The sequence below is a fragment of the Lithobates pipiens genome, unplaced genomic scaffold, assembly GCF_037356315.1.
Source record: "Lithobates pipiens isolate NorthernLeopardFrog02 unplaced genomic scaffold, aLitPip1_a1.2 Scaffold_3, whole genome shotgun sequence".
NCBI classification, from domain to species: domain Eukaryota; kingdom Metazoa; phylum Chordata; class Amphibia; order Anura; family Ranidae; genus Lithobates; species Lithobates pipiens.
The window spans coordinates 80,963,376-80,983,194 of NW_027507790.1; the positions used below are offsets into that span (position 1 = coordinate 80,963,376).

A 19,819-nucleotide genomic window follows, 5' to 3' on the forward strand; every position below is an offset into this window, starting at 1 on the left:
AGCCGTTAATCGGCTATAGGCCGGTTATTAAGTGGTTAAAAAATACAAATATATATATATATATATAAAAAATGAAAACGTGAAACAGTCAATGTATAAATAAAAAAATATATTCCAAGAATCGCACACAAATGAGTGAGGATAAAATATGGAAAAAAGCGGGACCAGATGTTTCCAAAGTCCACTAATCCAGGCTCTCAGAACTCTCACCTTAAGATGAAATATGCAAGCAGATCAAATAAAGCCCCAGAAACTTCTCCTTTGATTCACTGTATTAGGCCACTAAGGAAATGCAGGTGAAGGATGTAATAAAAACTTCCGCCACTAGAGGGCCAATCCCAGCTTATAGGTATTGCACTGTAGATATAGACATCTATTCCGTAGTGTATGGCTCGAAAAAACACAAGGGAGAGGGGGAAGGAGAGAGAGAGAGGGGACTCCAATCGTGTAGTAATTTTAAATAAGCAGATATATTTATTAAAAATAGCCAAGACTCTCACATTTCAAACAATTAAAAATCACAGAGAGAGGAAGATGGTGATCTGGCGTCTTCCGCCAGTCTTACGCTACTTCCGGTTTGTCCTACGGCCACTCCCTACGCGTTACGTCATACCACGTGAAGAAGTCACGTGGTATGATGTAACGCGTAGGGAGTGGCCGTAGGACAAACCGGAAGTAGCGTAAGACTGGCGGAAGACGCCAGATCACCATCTTCCTCTCTCTGTGATTTTTAATTGTTTGAAATGTGAGAGTCTTGGCTATTTTTAATAAATATATCTGCTTATTTAAAATTACTACACGATTGGAGTCCCCTCTCTCTCTCTCCTTCCCCCTCTCCCTTGTGTTTTTTCGAGCCATACACTACGGAATAGATGTCTATATCTACAGTGCAATACCTATAAGCTGAGATTGGCCCTCTAGTGGTGGAAGTTTTTATTACATCCTTCACCTGCATTTCCTTAGTGGCCTAATACAGTGAATCAAAGGAGAAGTTTCTGGGGCTTTATTTGATCTGCTTGCATATTTCATCTTAAGGTGAGAGAGTTCTGAGAGCCTGGATTAGTGGACTTTGGAAACATCTGGTCCCGCTTTTTTCCATATTTTATCCTCACTCATTTGTGTGCGATTCTTGGAATATATTTTTTTATTTATACATTGACTGTTTCACGTTTTCATTTTTTATATATTTATATATATATATATATATATATATATATATATATTTGTATTTTTTAAGAGTGGCACGATTTGCGCAGGACTCTTTGTTTTATTCAAATTTTTATTAGGTAGTATATGGGGGTCCCTGGCGCTATATAAAAACCTGACGGGGAACCTAAATAACTAACTGGCTAACCAGCGTCACCAGTGACACTTATACTGTGATCGCTGGTGAAAGGGTTAACTAGGGGCAATCAGGGGGTTAAATTATTACCATTATTGGGTAGTATATCGGGGTACCTAGCGCTATAAAAACCTGGCGGTGAACCTAAAAAAATAACTAGCTACCTAGCGGCACTAGTGACACTAATGCAGCGATCAGAAAAATGATCGCTTAGTGACACTGGCAAAAGGGGGTGAAAGGGTTAACTAGGGGCAATCAGGGGGTTAAAACCATTATTGGGTAGTATATCGGGGTACCTAGCTCTATAAAAACCTGGCGGTGAACCTAAAAAAAAAACTAGCTACCTAGCGACACTAGCAACACTAATGCAGCGATCAGAAAAATGATCGCTTAGTGACACTGGCAAAAGGGGGTGAAAGGGTTAACTCTAGGGGCAATCAGGGGGTTAAACCTTTATTGGGGGGTGGTAGGGGGCTACCCTGGACCTAACACTAACTGCCCTGATAGTTTTTACTTTTACAACTGACACTGAATGCAGTGATCAGTAAATAAATGATCACTGCAATCAGTGACACTGTGACTGGGGGGGGGCGATCAGGGGGGGGTTTGTGTGCCTGTGTGTGCCTACATGTCAGTGTAGTGTTGGTGCACACTTACTTTCTGTCTTCTCCTCGTAGTCCGGTCAAAAAGACCGCCCCAAGGAGAATGACATCACTTCCTCCCTGCCTGTGTATACAATACACAGTGGGAGGAAGCCTCTCATTCGCCAGGAGCGATCGAGAGGGGATGGCCAGAAACCAACGGCCATCCCCTCATACCGGATCGCTCCTGAAGCGAAACGGACCGCCGTATCCAGCGGGAGGGGGTCCGATCGGACCCCCCACCCGCTGGAAGGCAAGCACGTACATGTACGTGCTTGTGCCTGCCGGTGCCATTGTAATGACGTACATTGGCAATACGGCGGTCCTTAAGTGGTTAATTATTATTTTTCTAATATTTTCTATTTTATACATTAAAAAAATGTTTTAGACTAATGTAGCTATGTATTGTAAGAATAAATTGGCTTTAGTTATATTTATCATGTTGAGCACTATGTATTTTTGGTCCATCAATTGTATTGATATACAGTATATAGCAGGCTGTTGGCTTATCACCATTTATCCACAAGATGGTGCTCTTCCGAATGAGTGCTCCATCCTACACTTCATGCGATTTTTCACATGACTGGCAGACACTGTTGATTCTTAAACGGATTGATAGGTCGATCCCAACAGACTGCGTTAATATTTTCCTTACTGTTGTGTGTCATGTCCAACACTTGTGCTCTCCCCTGAAGACGACATTGATGACAAAGCGCGTCGGGAATGGCCTGGAGGTGACAACATCACAATGTTTTAGCCGCTACCCAGAGGTCGTGTACGAGCCGATAGCTTGCTGGAACCTACATTGATATTTACATATGTTGATTACAAGCCATGTCAAGGTAATTGTTGCCACCATTTTTAATAAAAGTTTGAACATTTGATGGGCTTACCATGGCAGTATTTTATTTTTAACATTTGCGAGTCCCTTAATGGGACTTGTTGCCGATTGACTGCAGCTCTCCACTGGATGATCAGCTGTTTATGCTTTGTCTTGGGCGTTTTTGACCATTGTAGTCTATGGTTCTGCTTATCTGGTAAAAGGTGTATCTCAAGAGGGCGTTTCTGGTGGCGGATTCCCCTTTGCTTGTTTACATTGTACTTTCCTGTATGGACTGATTTGCTTCACTTATGGATTGTTCACCATTTATGGACTTTCACAGTTTGCTTTGTCAATAACTTATGCATGCTGATTATCTGCATGTTTGCACTTTATTATGCATTTTACTGATTATATGTTGGTTATGTTTTTTCAAGGAGGTCACTTTTTTTATTATGTTTGCACGATAGCACTTTATATAATTCCTTGTTTGATTGCATATTTATAGCGCTGCTTATATTTTGTTTTATAAATTATACACTACATTGTAAATTAGAAATGTGTATGAATGACAAGTTTATGCATTATTTAGTGCCACATCCAATAATCAATTTCAAAAGCAACAGACCCCTCAAATTGACTTTTTAGGCACGTATCAAATAAAAAAGTGTAACGAGGTATAAAAAACAGTAATTGTAAAATATCATAAAAACATGAAAAATACATAAACATATATGCATATGAGCCACCACTGTACATACAGTAAACTGATTCTATTGCACCCGACACGTTTCGAAGTAAAATATACCTCCTTCATGGATGTGTATTAAAACAAGAGAGTTTCTATCCAAAGACATAAATATATAATGAGATGTATGGAAAGAACATTATTTGAAAATACAATATTATAATTTTACATACAATGCACTTACGTATTAGGGTGACATTCTATGATGTTTTAGTTAAAAGCAACAGACGATTGTATTGTAAATTACATATTTCTGACCTAAATTTTCATTGCCTCAACAGTTGCTGGTTGCTAAGTAGTCCATGGCTATTTTAATGAACTTTGTGTTTAAGGTAGGCTTAGATGAAGTGTTCGCTCTCGATTTTCAGTGCATACAAATCATATGTAATGGAAGGGTTTTGTTTTTATTTTTTTAAATGATTGTGGGGTGTATACATTTCTGTTAGGCTCTTACTTGTTTCACAGCAATCTAAGCATATGTTATGGGTACAAGACGACTTATTTCAATCACGCACCCGAAGCCCCTCACACCATTAAACACAATTTGGCCACACCCACTTTTTGCCACACCGCGCTATGCATGCCTCATTACTTTTCTACTTTTTGTGCCCAAAGATGCCCCCGGTCTTTTACAACCCTAATAAGACCCTTGACGCAATGAAAAATTTCCCCACACTTCACTGTGGCACACTAAGCAAACAATTTTTTTTTTATATATATATATATCAAGCAATGGGACTCAACTTATGATCTTGCACACAGGCCCACTGATCTCATTAATGCCCCTGGTAAGTTTTAATTGTTACGATAAAAAGTTCCAAAGGAAAGTGGCCTTTGCCTGGCAATACATTATACTATTTTCTTGTACAATTTTCCTTTAGATTTACCAAAATATAATATAATATGAGGTCAAATCTAAACATTTAATTTGTATCCAATATGGCAGGCCCTTGCACTACACACCTTTAAGTCTAAAGAAAATTGAATAAGAAAATTGTATAATGTATGGCAAGCCATAAACATTCGGTGAAGTAACGATCTTTAAAATTATGGAGGGAAGTATAGCTTTTATCAACTAGAAAGGTGAGGCTGCGTTCAATTTAAATTTTTAAACAACCAAGGTCTGCAAAGATTTCAATCTGACATGTGAGCCTTAAATGAAACCTCTTATGAGGGAAATAAGTTAGCTTGATCAAGGCAACTTGTCCCTTTCTAATATTATGAACAAAATGGTACTTTTTGGGAGTCAAAAAAAAAAAAAAAAACACACATTAAAACGTATTAAAACTTCAGTGTTTTTTTTCGTAGGTTAACACATTGAGCACAATTAACACAAACATTTCCCAGTAAACTATTTGTTAAAATTCTTACCCCAGCACTTGCAGTTTGCAATTGTCAATACTGCTGGCTCCTGCTCTCTCAGTGCCCTCTCTCTCTTAACTTTTGGTCTTCAAAGGAAAGCATTAACCTGTTACTAAACCCAGTGATGTGAAAAAATAGTTCAAACTGCACAGTTTCTCCAGTGATAGTTCAGGTAGGAGGAGATTTCAGGGAGATTTTCACTTTAGCCTGTATACACGCCCACATGTGTGATGCCAATATCATGTGACCTGGCTATCTCTGAGAATAAGTAATTATTCTCTCCAACATAAAATACACAACTGATCATGTGCAGGTCGGCTAATCCGCCCGTGTTAGCTGGCTTTCCCCAGATAGACAGTGCGGGGGGGGGGATCTGTGCATACAGGGTAAAATAGCCTTTTTACACAATGCAGAGGATTAACCCCTTAAGTTTCACAGTGATTATGACAAGCATGCTATGCTGCATATACAGACAGATTTTACTTTTGTGGGTTTAGTAACACTTTAACAGTGTACAGTGCAGTCTCCAGTCTATTATCTTTGAGAAGGGAAAGGGAGGAGAGGCAGGGCAGTGTCTTGCCATCTTAGGTTATGGGGCAGAGTGTTAATGCACAAAGTGAAGGGAGACAACTAGTCCCTGCATGCAATGATGTCTCCATAGGATGCTGCAAGAGAAAGGAGCCCCTCCAGAAATGGGAAACCTGGAGCAGTGATCATGGCACCATCTTAAACTGGAACACAGGCAAAGATTAAAGATAATGAAGCTGCATACTAAGTGATAAAAACAGCTGTAGAAATGCTCAACTGAGGGTTTAATATTTTTCTTGCCACCCAAAAAGCCCTATTTAAATTACTATTCCTAAGCTGTTAGAAAATTGACATTTGGAAGATGGCATGATAACTAACAAAGTAGGTTTTCAGAAGGAACACATCATTAGCAGTCCACATATATTTCTTAAAGCAGATTTCCCTAAAATGGGCAAAGGGTTTATAAATGAAACTAACCCTATTGCATCTGCCTGCTCCTAGTGTGTGGCTCAGGTCATCCCACTCCAGTTCACCTTTTCTGGGACGGTTGTATAATCTCTATATTCTGGGATCAATTCATTAACTACATCGTTGAAGTCACGACATTGCATGTTACTAAGGATCCCATGCTCTGCGTGTTTGGATATGCTGGACAGAATTAGTGTCAAATAGATTCTTCATTGGCTTTTACTCTGCCTATCAACGGCTCACAGAGCGATCCTCAAATTGTGGATTTTGTCCTCTGCCACTTTTGTTACGGCAATAAAAAAAAATCTAAGTATATTGAAAAACTATACACCATAGTGCATATATAGCACACCCTCTACCTTCGGTAGGTAAGTTCTAGAGATAGTTTTTTTGTTTTTGTTTCAGCCAGTGCAGATCTGTTTGTTTTTGATCTGGGGGCTGCGGTTTGAGAGCAGCAGCAGGTGACTGACATGTGGCTTCATCTTTCCGGCGCCTCCCTCTGGTTTCTGGAAAAGAGGTTGAAGAGAAGATCAGAGTGGCGTGAGGTGTATCTGGGAGCCCTGACCAATCCCCAACTAGGATTGGCAGGGAGCAGGCCTCCTATATATACCCTGGGTCAACCTGCTGGGGGAGGAGTTGTCGGGTGGAAGAACTGGAGTGATGGAGTGTTAGGCTGTCAGTGGCTTTGAAGGAGCCCTCTATCTGGGGCGGGGGGACCTTGGGCCGGGGCTCAGAGAGCTGGGAAGGAACCCCTCCATACAACCCAAACAAGGGGTGTCCTGAACAGGAGTAGTAGAGGAGAGCAGGGAACACTGCCGGCGAGTCATCAGGAGGGATCCATCTGTGGTTGGTTGAGTGACAGGTACAGTCAGAAGATCTGGAAGAGACATGCCAGGAGTGGATGTAGAGCCAGAGGGAGAGACTGATGTTGCTGGCAATAGACACAGGCTGCTGCAGCCAGGAGGGTTGGCAGAGTCTGCACATGACCGACTGGGACCAGTAGTCCACCTAAAACATGGCTAGCCCAAAAGACTTTTCAGTTGCTATTGGATGCTACATCAAAGGGGACTGTAGACTCCTGCCAGCAAATGGTGAATTCATAACTGTTGGGCCTTATTCAGAGTGGGGCATAGCCATGTGCTAGGTTTACCAGGAATCAAGCATTGTGCAGTAGAGGAAGCAGAGTTTACCCATGAGTGGTGTGCTGAAGCAGTATGGAACTTTACAGACTGCAAATACAGATTCCAATTATCTTTCATTCATTTAAAGTCAATTATCTGGGCATCCCATGACCCCTTTACCCCATCCAAGTTTAATCCCTTAATAAAATAAAAACAAGCTAATGGATTGTTCAGTGAGGAGTGATTGGAAGCAAATGCTGGACTGTGCAGGGTGACAGGTGGAACTACTACACTCAGCGACCCCACGGGGGCCGCCGCTACACATAATTATGGACCTATGAAATGTTAATTTTTTTTTGCCAGGTGGCAATTTTTTATGGAAAATAGGTTATTTGTAAGCAGATAATGTTTCTTATGACACCATGCCAATTCACAGAATGTTACAGCAAAGCCAATCTTACCAACTACTTGGGTAGGCTAGAGCTTTTATCCATAGGTTTTATGATAACTAGCTTCCTGAGAGCCCAGTTTACTAGACAGTCTGTTGGTTGGTTTGTTTTCTTTTTCTCCTTTTCATTTTAAGTTTGTCTATTTGGATTTGATCCACGTCTTTACAAAAAAGCATGCTCTATGCCTCTGGGGGAGATTTTCATCTATACCTCCAGTACACCTGTATTGGCTGTACCCATGACTATTCCATGTCTTTAACTGATTCTATAAAAATTCTATAATACAGGCCTAAATGCTTTTAAATCTGTTTAGATTTATTGCATCACTCTGTTACCACTGATTTTATGCTGATGCATGGTATTCCTTTTTTGTATATTGGTATCTCCAATACCTGATTTTGTAAGGTGCAGATGTTCCTTACAGGAAACAGTAGCATTTTAACTTTACTTTTCCTGGTTCAATTCAAATAGGGGAAAATATTTGCGGAGTGAACAATGTTCCCTATCTGGACAGGAGACTGGCTTGATGCAGTTATTGACACTGGATGGCGAACCTGCCAATTTTGTATTTAACCACTGAAGCCCCGGACCAATTTGCAGCCAAAGGACCAGGCCCCTTTTTTGCGATTCGGCACTACGTCTCTTTAACTGACAATTGCACGGTCGTGCGACATGGCTCCCAAACAAAATTTGGCGTCCCTTTTTTCTCACAAATAGAGCTTTCTTTTGGTGGTATTTGATCACCTCTGCGGTTTTTATTTTTTGCGCCATAAACAAAAATATAGCGACAATTTAAAAAAAAAAAAAAAATGTTTTTAATTTTTGCTATAATAAATTTATCCAAAAATATATATATAAAAAAATTTTTTTCCTCAGTTTAGGCCGATACGTATTCTTCTACATAATTTTGGTATTAAAAAAAAAAAAAAATTGCAAAAAATACATTATGGCGGACACATCAGACATTTTTGACACATTTATACAGTCAGTGCTATTAAATGCACCGATTCCTGTGTAAATTACACTGGCAGTGAAGGAGTTAACCACTAGGGGGCAGGGAGGGGTTAAATGTGACGTGTGGTTTTTTACTATTGGGGGCGTGGCTTGGCATGTGACGTCACCGATAGTCTTTCCCTATAACAGGGAACAGATGATCAGTGACAGCCACACTAGGAAGCACGAGGAGAGGTTTGTTTACACCAGGGATCTCAAACTAGCAGCCCTCCAGATGTTGGGAAACTACAAGCCCCATGAGGCATTGCAAGGCTGACAGTTACAAGCATGACTCCCACAAGCAGAGGCATGATGGGACTTGTAGTTTCACAACAGCTGGAGGGCCACCAGTTTGAGACCCCTGGTTTACACATACCTCTCCTCGTTCTTCAGCTCTGTGACCCAATCGCGGGACACCAGCAGCGATCGGGTCCGCGGGTCCCTTGGTCACGGAGCTCAGGGCCGGGTCGCAAGTTTGCCGCCAGCGGCGCGCGTGACCCTTGACTGGGCACTTAAAGAGCAACGTACAGGTACGTGATTGTGCCCAGCCGTGCCATTCTGCCGACGTAAATGTGCAGGAGGCAGTCCTTAAGCGGTTAAGTTATGTTAGTTTACAATAAAATAGCCACTTTCTGACCATGTCAGAAAAACTTCAGGATGAGGAAATAATTGCTGCTTTTAGAAATATGTACAGAATTCAAAGTTTCCATTATGACTCTGTAGCCAAGGCACCTTGGCTACACTGCTATTTCTTTTTTTAAAGATTTTTTATTGCAGTTTTACGACATACAGACATAAAACAAAAGGCACACAGAAAAACTACAACACCGGTTAACAGAATGCTCCTAATCCAGCATATCATGAAAATCCGGTCAGTGTGCAATAATAAACTAGATATTACATCTACAAGTGGATATAAACATCAACAAAGGAGTAAGCGATACGGGTTTTAAACATCCTGGACATAACAGAAGTTCCTATTTAATACAACATTCACAAGGTGAATCCCTGTCATGGTAGTACAGGAGGGAAAGCGTCAGTGGGCTAGCCAGCCATCTGCCCCATATTTTGTGGAAAACTTTAGTCCTCTTACAGATGTCAAAAGGTAAGTTTATATAGAGACAGGGAATCATTGACAGTTTCAGCCACATATTCTGCATTGGGGTCTCTGACCCTTTCCATGTCAGCAGAGGGGACTTCCACGCATAGAAATAGAGGATGCAAAGTAGTCTCTTAGCCTAGGGCTGGACAGTGAGGTCACCAAATATGCCCAGCAGACAGTTTTTAAGGTGCACTATATTTGGCAAACCTAATGCAGAAGATATGAAGGAGCCTATGTCAGCCCAGTGGACAAGTCCAAAAGCAGTGGAGAAAATCAGCAGTTTGTCTGCAACCGCGGAAGCAGTCAGCCAAGGGAGAATAGTCCCATTTTATACAGTCTAGCCAGGGGGAGGTGTGAATGATGGAAAATGTTTAGTTGAGGCTACACTTGTCTAATTCTTGATATGGTTCTTAAACTGTGGTCAAACAAAACGAGCAGGTTTACAGTTGAGCATTGTACCTGTTTTTTCTCCTCTGTTAGCTCATCAAACAGTCTCTCTGTGTCAGCTATGTTTTTCATCCTCTCATTGTATGTGATTTCAGTCTCATATGGTGGTATAACTAGAGGGAGCTGTGACCGTGTGTTGCTCTCCGGATTAATGACACTCTTTTGCCTCTCTGAAAAACAAATCGAAAAAAAAAAAAAAAAAAAAAACACGATGTTACATTTAAACTGGCACTTTAGAACTGGCAGACCATCGAGGTTCTGAAAATCACTTTGGAACAATTTTCCTTAAAAAAATAAATCTTGAATCTTGCATCTTGAAAAGGTAAATGGTAGGAAAGATCTACTATGGTTGAAGTGTATGTCTGAGCAAAACAATGATTGAAAAAACACTTCAAATACAGATAAATACCTGTTGATCCTCTGGGGAGGCTGCAATGCTGTTTCTGCTACACCAAAATCCCAAACAGGAAATTAGGAGTTTACTGGGGTTTTGACCAGATTAACAGATACTTTTCTGTAAATGGAGCCAGGCACAAATTGTACAAAAATGCAAACAAAAATCTTTACTTTTTTCGATTTTATTTTTATAATGCAACTGAATTTTACAATTACACTATTAAATAGATGGAACTGCAGATGAACACTGTATAAAAGTATAGTGGGGACCTTATAATGAAGTTGGGTACTGTGTTCCACAGTCTGTACTAAAAGAGAAATTCAGTTATGCTTTACCTCCTGAATCTTCCAAAGACATAAACTGAAGCCTCTTTCTGGGACTTGGATCTTTACATTTTGATGACTCTGCCCAAGCAACATCAAACCTACAAGCACAGGAAGCAATCAGTATATAAAAAGCAAATGTCTGTCCACTAATAAGTTTGACAAACAAAAGAAAGATTTTCAAAATTCTTGAATAACCGAAGAAAAATTCTGACTTGTCCTCATATACACTATGTTAATAGATAAAATGAACTGCTGTATTAAAATTGATACCTTGTCATTGTGTTTTCTTCATCACATAACAACTGACTCAACCCCGGAGAAAGATTCTCACTTGGAGAACGCTTCGGGCTGAACTTCACTTGCAAAGGGGTTAACATCAATTCACGCTTTGCTGCAATACAAAGTTAATAGAAAGTCTGCATTATGCTGAAAAACTTAAATCAAGCAATTGACAGATATAATATATTCCCAATCTTATTACATAACATTAAAAGGGTTTTTCCAGCACACATAATATTTACCCAATGTTTTGCACCCCTTATTGGAAAAATTCCATAGTACAAAGTTCAGCCACACAGGGCCTTACTGAAGAAAAAAAAAAAATACGAAAAAACACCACTCTAAAACGCCACCCCATCCCATTTTTCATGCAGAACTGTCCTCATTTTAAAAGGTTCCAGGTAGCTATCAAATTACCCATCAGTTGTCTATCCCCCTGATGTCCTCAGGGTCAGTGAAACTATATGAACGATCAGACTCAAAAGCAGACCATATCAGAGGTCAGGGAGGGTAATCACACAGAATTAAAAGCAGCATATGAGTAACCAACTTTTTCTAAATTATTTTTTGGACATCCTTTGTTCAAATAGCCTATTGATATAGTATGTGGCACCAGAGAGTTGACCAGTTCTGTCCAAATGGCCGCAATAGGTGCAGTTGTTTTTTACCGAATGTAAAATAAATGCCTTACGGGCATAAAATAACACTAAGGCCCCTTTCACACTGGGGTGCTTTGCAGGTGCTACAGCACTAAAAATAGCGCCTACAAAAGCACTCAAACAGCCGCTGCTGTCTTTCCAGTGTGAAAGCCTGAGGGCTTTCACACTGGAACGCTGTGCTTGCAGGACTGCCAAAAAAAGTCCTGCAAGCCGCATCTTTGGAGAGCTGTAGGAGCGGTGAATTTACTGCTCCTAAAGCGCCCCCTCCCATAGAGAACAATGAGGCAGCGCTGCAAACCTGCCTGCAAAGCGCTGCAGCAGTGCTGCAGCGGCACTTTGCGGGCGGTTTTGACCCTTTTTACGCCCGCTAGCAGGAGTTAAAACTGCCCCGCTAGCGGCCGAATAGCGCCGCTAAAACGACGGTAAAGCGCCGCTAAATATAGCACCGCTTTACAGCCAGCGCACGCAGCGGCCCAGTGAGAAAGTAGCCTTAGCAGCGTCCTATGAGCTGTGGTAGAGGCAACCCCTTCCACCAGTCCTAACAGGTATACAGAAATCATTTGCGGGATCAGAGTCATTAGGGTATTAGATAGTGGACACAATGCAATGAGAGTTTACTCATTATTTTGTAGAGGTCTTATATTATTCCCTTTTGAAAAAGGCCCATAAGGTAAGGTTCTTTCAACAGATGATAGTTTGGAGAATTGCAAAATTGATGTAATGAATTGGGCGATTTAAGGATGCCTCTGAAATTAGAGAATATTGGTGGCTTGTGATTTTCCAGAGACCACGGAGGAAAGAGATATTGGGGGTTATTTACGAAAGGCAAATCCACTTTGCACTGAAAGTGCATTTGGAAGTGCAGTTGCTGTAGATCCGAGGGGGACATGCAAGGAAAAAAAAAACACAGCATTATAGCTTGCACATGATTGAATGATAAAATCAGCAGAGCTACCCCTCATTTCAGATCTACCCCTCAGATTTACAGCAACTGCACTTCTAAGTGCACTTTCAGTCACTTGTAGTGCAAAGTGGATTTGCCTTTCGTAAATAACCCCCAGTGTATGTATGAGCCTATGTAGTTCTACAGAACCATCTGTTTTCCCACAGTACAGGTGTATAGACATCATCCAGAATTTTTCTACTTCAATCCAACGATTATAGGCATACAGGGTAGACCATGGAGCTGCAACTTACAAGTGGGTTGTTTGGTAATCATCAATAGAGATGTTTGAATATCTTTAAAAAAAAAAAAAAAAAAAAAAAAAGGGGGGGGGGGGGGATAGTTCCTCCTAAATCAATTAAATGCAATTTTCAGCATTTTCCATAATTCTTTAGTTGCCTAAAACGTGCCTTTTAACTTCCAAAAAATGGACTACTACAAGAGGAGTCAATACCCCAGCACAGCTCCCTCACACCTTGAATGTCATATTCCTCTCCTATTCTGGGAGTGTCTGATTACTCTGTGCTGGTGTAGTTCATTTGCCCCTCCCCAACCTACATAGCCTTTAGCAGAACTTCCAGGGGAGGAGCGCAGGGGATTACTATAAAGTGTCTCATACCTTTTGGATGTCCACAGGTAAATGACGTATAAAATATATTAAATGCACATGGTCCTTTTTTAAGTTGGTGATAGGGTCTGTTTGAGGAGTAGGGCCGCCATTTTAAGGATAAAGGGTAAACACTTTTTGCCATGATCGAGTCACAAAGGTGCTGATTCAATTTTGTAATTGTAATGGCATTATCTTTTAAAATACCCACCTAAACCAAACCTCAAGATACCTTACCTATGCAGTTTGCCTGCCTTTACCAGATGCGGTTTCCTGTTTTTTTTAAACAAATAATTTTGCAATTGCCCTAAAATTATTCTAACCGATTTTTGAAGACACCCTATTCCTATTCTTGTCTATGGATCCATATAACACATTTAATTTTCATCCATTTATACTAGAGGAACGATCAAAACACTCATACAACATTCTGCTTTCTACCAATTTAAATGAAACATCCTTACTTGGGGTGGTAACAGTGGATGTCTTCCTGATTGAAGGTGGGAGTGAGGAAGATCGAGGGCCAGCTGGGGAATTAAGGTGTTTTTGTCGTTCTCTACTTTTATCTGGAGAAGCACGAGGCGTACAGCAGTCATTGAATCCCACAGTATGTTTAGAGGACAGTCCTGAAAGATTCATTACAGTGAATTACTTGACCAAATACACAAACAGCTGTACACCCACTGTCAATTAAGCCTTTAAAAGGGCAATTCCAGGCATTAAGTGAAATCAGTCAGAAAACTCCTCAAGCATTCCAGTACGCAGCTGCTGTCCTACAGTCAAAGGGTTATGTCTGGCCTCATGAAAACTGGACGTTTAGCCCCTGTGCATGAGATTCCAGCATTTTTCGTGTGGGCAGAATATACAGATGCACTGTTCTAGTTTATACAAAATATGTGAAAAAGTAGTTGCCCCCCTTTCTGATTTTTTCTTCTTTTTTTTTTTGCATATTTGCCACACTCAGATCAAACGATTTTTTTTTATTACACAAACATAACCCAAGTAAATACAAAATACAGTTTTTAAATGATGGTTTCGTTTATTAAGGCAAAAAGCTGTCCAAACCTGCCTGGCTTTGTGTGAAAAAGTAATTGCCCCCTAAACCTAATAACTGGTTGTGTCACCCTTGGCAGCAATAGCTGAAATCAAGCGCTTGCGATAACTGGCAATGAGTTTTTCACATTGCTGTGGAGCAATTTTGGCTCACCTTTCTTTGCAGAATTGTTTTAATTCAGTCACATTGGAGTGTTTTCGTAGCATGAATGGTCTTGTGAGGTCATGATACAGCATCTCAATAGGATTTAAGTCCGGGCTTTGACTAGGCCATTCCAAAACCAAAATTTTGCTTTGTTTGAACCATTTGGCGGTGGACTTGCTGTCGTGTTTCGGATCATTGTACTGCTGCATAACCCAAGTGCACTTGAGCTTGAGGTCACAAACTGATGGGTGGAAATTCTCCTTTAGGATTTTCTGGTAGAGCTCAGAATTCATGGTTCCATCAATTATGTTAAGTCATCCAGGTCCTGAATCTGCAAAGCAGCCCCAGACCATAACGCTACCACCATGTCTAACTGTTTGATGTTCTGGTTATCAAATGCTGTATTAATTTAAAGCAGATGTAACAGGACGCAAACCTTACAAAAAGTTTAATTTTTTTCTCTTCAGTCCACAGAATATTTTTTGGTAAATGTGAGATGAGCCTTTGTGTTTTTTGGTCAGCAGTGACTTTGGCCTTGGAACTCTCCCATGGATGCCATTTTTGCCCAGTCTCTTTCTTATTGTTGAATCATGAACACTGATCTTACCTGAGGCAAGTGAGGCCTGCAGTTCTTTAGATGTTGTTCTGGGTTCTTTTATGACCTCCTGAATGAGTCGTCGTGATGCACTTGGAGTCATTTTGGTTGGTCGGCCACTCCTGGTAAAGTTCCAAGTTTTCTCCTTTTGTGGATAATAGCTCTCACTGTGGTTCGCTAGCATCCCAAAACCTTAGAAATGGTTTTGTAATCCTTTCCAGACTGATACATGTCAATGACTTTGTTTCTCATCTGTTCTTGAATTTCTTTAGATCACGGCATGGTGTGTTTTTTTTAGATCTTTTAGCGTGCTTCACTTTGTCAGACAGCTTTTATTCACGTGATTTTTTGATTCAACAGGACTGGCAGTAATCAGACCTGATGTGGCAAGTGACATTTAACTCAGCTTTCCAAACAATTGTGGTTCAGCATGGGAGGGAGCAATTACTTTTTCACATAGGGCCAGGCAGGTATGAACAGCCTTTTTGCCTAAAAATGAAAGAATTAAAAAACTGCATCTCTGATTTACTCGGGTTATCTTTGTGCAATACACATTTTCGATGATCTGAAACATTTAGGTGTGGAAAAAAAAAAAAAAAAAAAAATATTATATATATATATATATATATATATATATATATATATTTCCAGAAATGTAACACTCCCATTGGTTGTGCTCTCAACCAAACTGAGAAAGCTTCCAATGGCTGGTGTCATAACTTATCACATGTGCAGTATCGTGGCAGTTGTAAACTAAACAGAGGCAAAGATGGCAGCTTCCTTGGCTGAAAACGATAGGAGGGTTTACTAACACTTTAATGATATAATTATATATGAAGCAAATCATTCTTCTTTAATATTGACCTTTTCAGCTATATATTCAAATAACTAGGCCCAATAGCAGTGGTCTATATTTTATTTGTTCAGTTTATGTTTTTTTCAGTATGCTTGAATAAACATTTGAGGTTTTAATTTTTATGTGCTGTACTAGGTGATTTATAAAATAAATGGATGCCTATGGTGCTAAAATGGATGTCATGGCAAAAAAACAAAAAAAACAGTATAATTTTAGCAATATATGCATATGAATCCTCTTTAACCACTTTCAGACCGGACCATTTTGCTGGTAAATGACCAGAGGTCTTTTTACACTTTGGCACTGCGCTGCTTTAACTGGTAATTGCGCGGTCATGCAATGTTGTACCCAAACAAAATTTGCGTCCTTTTCTTCCCACAAATAGAGCTTTCTTTTGATGGTATTTGATTGCCTCTGCGATTTTTATTTTTTGCGATATAAACGTAAAAAGACCGCAAATTTTGAAAAAAAATGATATTTTCTACTTTTTGTTATTAGAAAAATCCAATAAACTCAATTTTAGTCATACATTTAGGCCAAAATGTATTCAGCCACATGTCTTTGGTAAAAAAAAAGTCAATAATTGTATATTTATTGGTTTGCGCAAAAGTTGTCACATCTACAAACTAAGGTACGTTTTCTGGAATTTACGCAGCTTTTAGTTTACGACTGCCTATCTCATTTCTTGAGGTGCTAAAATGGCAGGGCAGTACAAAACCCCCCCAAATGACCCCATTTTGGAAAGTAGACCCTCTAAGGAAATTGATAAGAGGCATGTTGAGCCCATTGAATATTTTATTTTTTTGCCTCAAGCGATTGAATAATGACAAAAAAAAATTATTTTTTTTTTTTTTACACAAAGTTGTCACTAAATGATATATTGCTCACACATGCTATGGGCGTATGTGAAATGACACCCCAAAATAAATTCTGCTGCTTCTCCTGAGTACGGGGATACCACATATGTGGGACTTTTTGGGAGCCTAGCCGCGTACGGGGCCCCGAAAACCAAGCACCGCCTTCAGGCTTTCTAAGGGCGTAAATTTTTGAGTTCACTTCTCACTACCTATTACAGTTTTGAAGGCCATAAAATGCCAAGATGGCACAAAACCCCCACAAATGACCCCATTTTAGAAAGTAGACACCCCAAGCTATTTGCTGAGAGGCATGTTGAGTTCATGGAATATTTTATATTTTGCCACAAGTTGCGGGAAAATTACAAACTTTTTTTTTTTTTTTTTTTTTTTCACAAAGTTGTCACTAAATGATATATTGCTCACACATGCCATGGGCATATGTGAAATGACACCCCAAAATAAATTCTGCTGCTTCTCCTGAGTACGGGGATACCACATATGTGGGACTTTTTGGGAGCCTAGCCGCGTACGGGGCCCCGAAAACCAAGCACCGCCTTCAGGCTTTCTAAGGGCGTAAATTTTTGAGTTCACTTCTCACTACCTATTACAGTTTTGAAGGCCATAAAATGCCAAGATGGCACAAAACACCCACAAATGACCCCATTTTAGAAAGTAGACACCCCAAGCTATTTGCTGAGAGGCATGTTGAGTCCATGGAATATTTTATATTTTGCCACAAGTTGCGGGAAAATTACAAACTTTTTTTTTTTTTTTTTTTTTTTCACAAAGTTGTCACTAAATGATAAATTGCTCACGCATGCCATGGGCATATGTGAAATGACACCCCAAAATAAATTCTGCTGCTTCTCCTGAGTACGGGGATACCACATATGTGGGACTTTTTGGGAGCCTAGCCGCGTACGGGGCCCCGAAAACCAAGCACCGCCTTCAGGCTTTCTAAGGGCGTTACAGTTTTGAAGGCCATAAAATGCCAAGATGGCACAAACCCCCCCCCAAATGACCCCATTTTGGAAAGTAGACACCCCTAAATTTAGGGGTACACTAGTGAGACTAGGTAATAAATGGCGGGTGCCCTGAAACTATAAAAAAATAACTAACCAACCAGCGTCACCTGTAACAGTTATATGGTGATCACTGGTGAAAGGGTTAACTAGGGGGCAATCAGGGGGCTTTATGCGGTAGTATATGGGGGTCCCTGGCGCTATAAAAAGCTGCGGCGAACCTAAATACCTACCTGCCTAACTAGCGTCACCTGTGACACTAATACAGCGATCAGAAAAACGATCGCTTATTAGGCTGGGTTCACACTGGAGCGATGCGGGAACGCCACGAATGCGCGGCGGGTTCCCGCATCGCATGCCTCCCGGCGGCAGTTCACACTGCCCTATGCGAACTGCTGGGAGTGTCAGTGAAATGTTACTGACACCCCCAGATCAGTTCGCACATCGCAGTGCGATCTGCAAACTCGGATCGCATGGTGTGAACACCCATGCGATCCGATTCTGCTGCGGGCCAAAAAAAGGGTCCCGTGCGAATTTGCGGCGGGTGCGGCGAATGGCTGAACTCGAATCGCACAGAGATCGGATGTGATTTGCACTGCAGTGCGAATCACATCCGTTCTCAAACCGCTGCAATGTGAACCCAGCCTTAGTGACACTGGCGACGGGGGGTGATCACGGGGTTAAACCTTTATTGGGGGGGTTAGGGGGGTACCTTAGAACTAAAGGGGGCTAACCCTAACTGCCCTAACAGTTATTAGTCACAAATGACACCCGCCGGGTGATCAGGGGGTTAAACCTTTATTAGGTAATAAATGGCGGGTGCCCTGAAACTATAAAAAAATAACTAACCAACCAGCGTCACCTGTAACAGTTATATGGTGATCACAGGTGAAAGGGTTAACTAGGGGGCAATCAGGGGGCTTTATGCGGTAGTATATGGGGGTCCCTGGCGCTATAAAAAGCTGCGGCGAACCTAAATACCTACCTGCCTAACTAGCGTCACCTGTGACACTAATACGCCGATCAGAAAAATGATCGCTTATTAGGCTGGGTTCACACTGGAGCGATGCGGAAACGCCGCGAATCCGCGGCGGGTTCCCGCATCGCATGCCTCCCGGCGGCAGTTCACACTGCCCTATGCGAACTGCTGGGAGTGTCAGTGAAATGTTACTGACACCCCCAGATCAGTTCGCATATCGCAGTGCGATCTGCAAACTCGGATCGCATGGTGTGAACACCCATGCGATCCGATTCTGCTGCGGACCAAAAAAAGGGTCCCGTGCGAATTTGCGGCGGGTGCGGCGGGTGTGGCGGGTGCGGCGAATGGCTGAACTCGAATCGCACAGAGATCGGATGTGATTTGCACTGCAGTGCGGTGCGAATCACATTCGTTCTCATAAACCGCTGCAATGTGAACCCAGCCTTAGTGACACTGGCGACGGGGGGTGATCACGGGGTTAAACCTTTATTGGGGGGGGGTTAGGGGGGCACATTAGAACTAAAGGGGGCTAACTCTAACTGCCCTAACAGTTATTACAGTCACAAATGACACCAATGCAAAAAAAAAAAAAAAAAAAAAAAAATGACATTGGTGTCACTGTGACTGGGGGGCAGGGGTAATTGGGGGGGTGATCGGGGGGTAAAGGGGGGGTGTGAGTGTGCCTGGCATGTTCTACTGTGTGTGTAGAGTGTTGGTGCAACTCACCGATCCGCTCTCCTCCGTGTCGGAACGAAAAATACCGACACGGAGGAGAGAATACATCACTTCCTCTCCTGTGTTTACATTACAGGAGAGGAAGTGATGTCACCGGGGATTTCCATTCGTCGAGAGCGATCGCGAGGGGGTGGCCATGAATGAATGGCCGCCCCCTCATCCCGGATCGCTCTCGAAGGAATGCCGACCGCCGCAGGCACCGGGGGGGGGCCCGATTGGGCCCCCCACCCGCGGGCAGGCAGGGACTTATATATACGCCCATATGCCTGCCCGTGCCATTCTGCCGACGTATATCGTCGTGCGGCGGTCGGCAAGTGGTTAAAAGAACCTACAAGAGTAGAAAAA

At 41.5% G+C, this 19,819-nt stretch overlaps 1 protein-coding gene across 6 annotated transcripts in view; it reads right to left on the minus strand.

Annotated features, from left to right (window-relative positions):
• MPHOSPH9 (M-phase phosphoprotein 9) overlaps positions 1-19,819 on the minus strand; it is a 176,651-nt gene that overhangs the window by 16,377 nt on the left and 140,455 nt on the right. For 5 of the 6 annotated variants that reach the window (XM_077461900.1, XM_077461903.1, XM_077461899.1 and 2 more), the window contains 4 exons: positions 13,697-13,858; positions 11,015-11,135; positions 10,754-10,842; positions 10,034-10,191 (listed from right to left, as the gene is read on the minus strand). In XM_077461900.1, coding sequence (XP_077318026.1) covers positions 10,034-10,191; positions 10,754-10,842; positions 11,015-11,135; positions 13,697-13,858 — 530 coding nt within the window. The remainder of the gene's footprint in view (positions 1-10,033; positions 10,192-10,753; positions 10,843-11,014; positions 11,136-13,696; positions 13,859-19,819) is intronic. The other variant, XM_077461902.1, reaches the window with a different exon arrangement.